This window comes from Theobroma cacao, chromosome 2 (assembly GCF_000208745.1).
Source record: "Theobroma cacao cultivar B97-61/B2 chromosome 2, Criollo_cocoa_genome_V2, whole genome shotgun sequence".
Taxonomy (NCBI): Eukaryota; Viridiplantae; Streptophyta; class Magnoliopsida; order Malvales; family Malvaceae; genus Theobroma; species Theobroma cacao.
The window spans coordinates 38101870-38109412 of NC_030851.1; the positions used below are offsets into that span (position 1 = coordinate 38101870).

The 7543-nt window shown below is 31.6% G+C and overlaps 1 protein-coding gene across 1 annotated transcript; it reads left to right on the top strand.

The window, feature by feature from the left end:
* On the top strand, positions 864-7228 carry LOC18610042 (MACPF domain-containing protein At1g14780). The gene is made up of 8 exons (XM_007045482.2): positions 864-1357; positions 1461-1702; positions 4218-4410; positions 4747-4824; positions 5305-5488; positions 5814-5983; positions 6231-6295; positions 6381-7228. Exons 1-8 carry the CDS (start codon positions 1118-1120, stop codon positions 6991-6993), a joined length of 1785 nt encoding a protein of 594 aa, XP_007045544.1. The 5' UTR covers positions 864-1117; the 3' UTR covers positions 6994-7228.

Sequence of the window (7543 nt, forward strand, 5' to 3'; positions counted from 1 at the left end):
CAAGTAATGTGAAGATTTGATGGGAATTCACCTGAAGATGATCATTGAGAAAAAAATTAGAGTTATAACTAGAAGTCAGTTTTATAGCTATATAGTTTATTATTGTATATTAATAGATATCACCCAGTTATTTGGTTTGGATCGGTGGGCTCCCTTTTTTTGTCATCATTTGACCTTAGAGCAAATAAAATATTTGGGAATTGAAGTATTCAATTCTTGCAAATAATATCTTATTAAAACTTTGTTTTGTTATGCAAAAGACATATAAAGGCCTTAAACATTATTAGTTCAAAGAATTATCTACTTATATAAGCTCAACATGTTCTGCAAAATTTGACTTTTAGTTATTGTTTCACAAATTTTGACTATTTGTCGGTAGAAATTGACATGGTCAATGAAAAATCATTTAAAAGTCGACGGAAAATAAATCTAAAAACTTGAAAATTATTTTCAATTTTATAAAAGTAAAAATCAATTTTCAGATTAATCAACGAATAAAGCAGACTTTTTTACCCTAACTAGACTTGTCCACGAGCTGGCTATTCGACTCAGATCAAGCTTTAAACAAGATTTTTAGGCCTAAGCCCGACTTGACCAGAATTAGAATTTTATTATATTAATGAATAATTATTATTATTTAATTTTAATTGAAATATTTATTCAAAAATGTTAAAATATTAATAAATAATTTTTACTATTTTGAATATAATTATTAATATTTTAATATATAAATATTACTATTTATTTTTAATTATTCCTAGGTCAATCCAAATAAGGGTATATATGTAAACTTGTGATATGAAAGCCAGTTCGTGTGAAAGGACAGATAGACAAGCAAGCATTATTCTGTTATTGTGTATATAGTACAATGGGTAACACCAAGAGGAAGAGAAAAAGAAGCAGTCAAAGTTGAGCTCGAAAACAAGAAATGGAACGAAGCAAAGCGAAACTTCCTAGACTTTTTTGATCAGAAATTGTACCGTTTCACAGCGTTCTCATGAAGACCCACCACGAATATATCCACTCTTGACATCCTCTACATAGCCCCATAGTTTTCTTACGCCTTCCCTTCCCAGGGAAAGAAGGAAGAGACAGAAAAGAGGAAGAGGGAGAAGAGATGAGCAGAAATGGAAGAGTGGAGAAGGCTCTTAGCAGCCTGGGGAAGGGATTCGATTTAACATCGGATTTTCGACTCAAGTATTGCAAAGGAAAGGAAAGGCTCATTTTGCTCAACGAAACTGAGAGAAGAGAGATTGCCATACCTGGATTTGGAGCTGTCAAAGACGTTCCTGTTGATATCAAATGCGACAAAGGTGATCGCACTCGTTATCAGTCTGATATTCTTGATTTCAATCAGGTAATATTATGTGTTATCAACACTATATTTAAATTTTTTTCTTTATTTTTTTTATTCAAATTCCTGACAAAAACTTGAAATAACCAACCAAATTGATTTGCAGATGGCGGAGTTTTTCAACCAAAAATGTTCTCTGCCTGGGAAAATTCCATCAGGGCAATTCAATAGAATGTTTGGTTTCCAAAGCAGTTCATGGGCAAAAGATGCAGCCAATACCAAATTCTTAGGCCTTGATGGATATATCATCATATTGTTCAATCTTCATATTGATCGCTATCCGCTCCTTCTCTCTGATGAAGTCGTTAATGCAGTTCCTTCTGCTTGGGATCCTTGTGCCCTAGCAAGGTAATGCTTTTATTTTATTATATATATACATATATATTCTTTAATCTTCATTTTATGACATCATGATTGTTTTTTAATAAAAAAATGAACAGAAATAGTACAAGAATGTCAGCATATAATTAAAAAGAGATACTAGATTCAAGTTACAGTGTCATAAATTCTATAATCGTAAGACATGTGATGGATTATAAAAGTTTTTTTCAACATAATTTTAGATCGAAGTGTGAATATGTAACCGATGTAAAAAAATAAAAATTAAGGCTATTTAAACGTTTTAAAGATAGAATTAATGGAATTAATTAATAAATATAGGAATCATTATTTCTAAATGACATTATAGAGGATGCCGTTTCAATTTTTTTTTGGGGGGGTGAAGATACCGTTTCATATTGGAATTGATCTTTGGGTGGACTTTGCCTTTATTAAATGCGCACGTTAAGTTCATTTAGTATAAATAGAATTTAGGATAGCTATGTAAACTTAATCAACCAATCACTAATTCTAAATTTGAAGATTTCAAACTTAATCATTCAAAGTAATTGTACCACACCTCTTCAATTTCAATTGTTAAAGTTAAAGTAAAAGTATTTTTCAATTTTTGAATTGTTAAACATATATTTTCATCATTAAATCAAATATTTTGTATCGTTTAGCTGTTTGAATCTTTTTATTTTTAATATTTTCTATATGTTTCTTTTTTTTTAATTTTAAAATAAATTACAAATTACAAAAAAGAACTGGTTGTTTTTATGATCTATAGAATGTTTGTAGGAAGAGTAGAAAGGCGTAAAAATTTTCAACTGTTAAGCTATTTTTATTTATGGAAGCTTCATTCTTACCTACTTTTTAGGTTATAGGATTTTTTTTCTGTAAAGTACAAAGCGAATAGAATTAAAATTAAAATCATTTTATTTTTTCTGAGTAAAGATCGTAATATCAATGTGAATCTGAAGTTTGTTTGAGTACACTTATAGATTTAACTCAACATTTATGTAATCTCACCTTTAATTAATATATGAAATTATGACTTTCAAAATGATATTTAAAATCATACTTTAATTAGTTGCAAATAATAAGCATATATAAGCATATATTAGTAAAAAGCAATAAGAGTGATAACTAAATCAAAAATATTAGTAGGACAATTCCATGACGTAGCATGACAAATACTATCATTCACGTGTTGCATGTTTACTTTTATTTAATTCATGCAATCTTAGGCCATCTCCCATCATTTTATTTACTTCATTTACATGCCTCACATGATTTAAACTAAAAAAAAAAACCCATCAATAATTTTAACTTTATATATCATCACTAAATTATTTAGTCAACGAAAAACTTTAAAAACATTCTGCTGAATATGATATTTATTAAATTATGTACCAAGAAAAAAATAAATTAATTAGTTATTAATTTATACTACAGTCAAAAGCTTAAGATTCAATAACAAGAATGTTTTAATACTCCAAGACCCTAAGTTCATCTAATTGCGTAATATAAATTGCTAAATTTTCTAAGATTAAGTTGACTTTATGATATGTTATTTTCATAATGAATTTGACATATTTTTGCCTTGCATATGACTATGTATTTTGGCAGCTTGGTAATTGATTAAAAACTAATAATTTTTATTCACTCAACTAGGATCGAATTTGACAATTAATTAAAGAAAATTTAATAAGATAACTTAATGGTTGCTATCCTTTTTTAAGTGAGACTGAATTTCTTTCATTGAAATTTGCTTACTTCAAAGAAAGAAAACAAAGGGCCAAAAAGTCTGAAGGAGAGATTAGAGAAACAACAAACTGAGATTTCTCCTCTAATCAAATCAGAATTTATGTAAAAAGAGGGGCTCTCTTTCCCCTTGTCTGACAGCAAATCTGGATCAGAATTAGTTCTAGTCTTGTTTTTTTATCAAAAGTCAACAATTTCAGCCTGCTTCAAACCTTATCTGCTCCTACAAAAATGTCAATAAATCTGGCTTATCAGAGAGAGAGAGAGAGAGAGAGAGAGATATAAAATATTTTTTATTGATTTCTAGAAACTTAATAAATGCAGTACCTAACACAAAAAAAAAAAAAAAAAAACTTTGTCAAAATTATACATTGGCTAGCATTTGGTTGACAATTGCAAGCAGACCTTGGAAGTTAGGTTAGCAATTTGCCAGAATGTCTGAAGGTATTGAATTAAAAAAGCAAACTCAATTATGAAAATGTCAAAGTAGTTGTTAGATGATATACCATTTAGTCATTGAATGTTAGATTAATCCTTCCCATATTCAACTCCCCTCCCAACTTCTCCTGTGTAGATTCTCCACTGTTAATTACCTGAAGCGTGGACTGGAGCTGAATCTTTTGAATGTACCCCTCATTTTGTTCTTCACATGAAGTTTGCACTATCGATTTGATTCATTGAACTTTTATTCATTAATTTCTTTGTCATGGTAGTTGGTAGAAGAATGTGACCAATACCTTACTTTGATGTGATCAAATATTTGGAAATTCTGTGGCAGATTCATTGAGAAATATGGGACTCATGTCATTGTGGGGTTAAGCATTGGTGGTCGAGATGTCGTTTTGGTTAGGCAGGACAAATCTTCCAACTTGGAGCCTTCACAGCTCAAGAAACATCTCGATGACCTTGGAGACCAATTATTTACAGGCACCTGCAGCTTTACCCCCAAAACCAAAGAGCAAAAGCAAAAGGTTCAAGCTACCCCTTCTCCATTGTTGCTTTATTAATTCTACACTACAGTTTGATTGCTTGACTACTCATAAGAAACAAATGTTCATGAATTCATTTTTTATTACTTTCATGTTATTTATGAGTAATCAGACTATTCGACTGCTAGATAAAATGATATTATCCTTTCATTTTAATACGAAATCAAATTAAACTAAATATTGTTCTGATATCAAATTCTTAGTACATTTGAACTTAACCAACAAAGTCAGCATCCTGCTTGTTCATTTTATTACAATTACCTAAAGTTAACATTTTTTCCTAACTTAACTTTTTTTTTTCCCATTTATGCTGTACAGGTACCACAGGCTTTCAATATCTTCGATTCAGAACCTGTTGCCTTCAATGGCTACCACTCCAATATCAGTACCAAAGATGTAGGTCCGATTATAATTTCTATTTAAAATTCTCTTCCCAATTTGCATTTTCCTTTTTGTCCATCTAATAAAATGTGGATATAATTACTTTTCAAAAAAAAAAAAAATAGTGCTTGTTTTGGATTTGGAAAAGAGATCATACAAAACAAGGGAGTAGAACTTTTATCATTCTGCATCAGTATTAAAAGCATAATGTATATCAGGGGCCAATCCAATTCATATCTCTGCAGTAAGCAATTGATGAAAGTTAGGTCAGTTTTATATCCGAACGAATTCAGCCGAAAGAACCAGCTTGATATTGGACTGGATATCTTGAAAATGTATGTTGTAAGTAGAAGGCAAGAAATTACTATGAAAAACAAATGGAATCTATAAAAAAAATAAGGAACCCTTTAGTTACTTGCTTACTATAAACTACTGTAAAGTTAAAAAAAAAAAAAAGGACTAAAGGATTAATAAGAAAGTGAATGGCTTTTGCAGGGAATCATTGTTATAAATTCAAAGAAGGGAGGTGACCTAGAAGCTTATAGCCATTGTGAGTGGCTTCCAACAGTTCCACAAATGCCTGATGCCATTCATTTTAACTTCATTCCCATCACTTCTCTCCTCAAAGGTGTCCCTGGCAAAGGTTTCCTATCACATGCCATCAATTTATACCTTCGATGTAAGTTTTTGGTAACCGGCCATCTCTCCATGCATATATGCAAAACTGCACCTTAGCAAAGGCATAGGCATGCGCCAAGCCTTTGCGTTGTTAGCATTGGGTAACTTTATTTTTGAAGATTATTATGACTTGAACTCAACAGTAAATGGTAGCATGTCCTAATTGGATCTTTGCATTTATTTCATAATAAAACATGATACAAAAATCCATAATATTTAAGTGTATTGCAATAAATTTTCTTCAAATTTTCTGAAGTGAACTTACCTATTCTCTATGTATACTGCCTTTTTAATCTTTATGTGTTCCAATTTTTATGTAATTGTAGACAAGCCTTCTATAGAGGATCTACGGTACTTTCTTGACTTCCAAGCACACAAGATTTGGGCGCCCATCCACAATGACCTTCCGCTTGGTCCTTCTCCAAAAAGGGCTTCTTCAACCCCAGCTCTTCATTTCAACTTAATGGGTCCTAAGCTTTATGTAAACACTTCTCAGGTACCTCTAAACCTGTACATTCATACATGGAATCCCTTTCTTTACCACCATGATCAATTAAGATTGTTATCTCTAGATGTGGTTTGATCAATACTTCTATTTTCCTTTTGTAAAAATTGAATGGAAAAAGAAAAAAAAAAAAAAGACAAATATGTCAGTGTTCTAGCAAATTTCACTTTATATTTCATGTTTCATAGTTAAGTAAAATGGTAAATTAACTAACATGTGTGACCTGTGATCGTATCAGGTCACAGTAGGGATGAGACCTGTCACTGGGATGCGCTTGTATCTTGAGGGCATGAAATGCAATAGGTAACAATACCTTGGCTAGTATGGCAATTTGTTTAATATAATTCTGCTTTTTTTTTTTTCTTATTTTTCAATTTAATCTGATCAGGCTAGCTATACACCTTCAACATCTGTGCAATCTACCAAAAACATTCGAAAACAAGATGGACGACATACAATACTGGCAAGCATCAGAAGATACAGCTGATGTTCGATTCTTCGAAGCTATTCATCACAAAAAGTTTTCTCACATATGCACAGCCCCGGTTAAATATAATCCGAAATGGACTGCTGGCAAAGATGCTGTCTTCATTGTCACGGGTGCTCAACTTCATGTAAAGAAACATGACTCCAAGAGTGTTCTCCATCTTAGACTGTTGTTTTCCAAGGTCTCGGATTCTTTCCTGGTGCAATCAAGCTGGGCACAAGCTGCCTCTGGGTTTTCCCAAAGGTCTGGTTTACTTTCAGCCATAAGCCAATCCTTGACAGGCAACCCTGTCAAAGAAAAGAAGGAGGTGGTTGTGGTGGATTCCGCCGTGTACCCAACAGGGCCGCCGGTGCCAGTTCAAACACCAAAGCTATTGAAGTTTGTGGAAACCTCACAGTTATGCAAAGGGCCGCAAGATAGTCCAGGGTATTGGCTGGTTACGGGTGCCAGGCTACAATTGGAGAAAGGGAAGATCAGCCTGCATGTAAAGTTCTCTTTGTTAAATATATGTTAGCCAAAAAGACTAATTTGGGGATTAAAGTGATAGAAAACTGTAGTATTAATGTCATTTTTTTTATTTGTCATTTCACCTTGGGGGAATGTGGTTGTTTAAAGCAAAGATGGAGTTTTGTTTGACCTGAAACCAAAAGGTTATTAAGTTAGGGGAAGTTTTGTTATAAGCCTAGGCACAATATGGTTTTGATGTGTAATTTCCTGTAAAATGTACATATACAAATATTTTTAATGGAATTAATTAATTGTTTATAATAATATTCTAATTTAATATCTAATTCACTCTCTTTTCTATCAAAAAACATAACAATCGATTTCATTATTTAATGATCGTTATAAAACCTACTTAGACAGTAGAGAAGTAAAACATCACATGAAGACGAAGATTTCTTTCTATATATATTTACGTATGGAAACAAATAACAATATAAAACGGTTGTATTTAGGATCGAACTCATCAATACTCACTTTACACAGCATGTCAGTATAAACAAGAACCCCAAAGAGCAAATATATATATATATATATATATATATATATATATATTATAT

Coding starts and splice junctions, on each gene's coding strand:
- LOC18610042 (XM_007045482.2), top strand. CDS start 1,118: ATGAGCAGAAATGGAAGAGTGGAGAAGGCTCTTAGCAGCCTGGGGAAG. Junction 1,703..4,217: donor GATCCTTGTGCCCTAGCAAG/GTAATGCTTTTA, acceptor ATTCTGTGGCAG/ATTCATTGAGAAATATGGGA. Junction 4,411..4,746: donor CCAAAGAGCAAAAGCAAAAG/GTTCAAGCTACC, acceptor TATGCTGTACAG/GTACCACAGGCTTTCAATAT.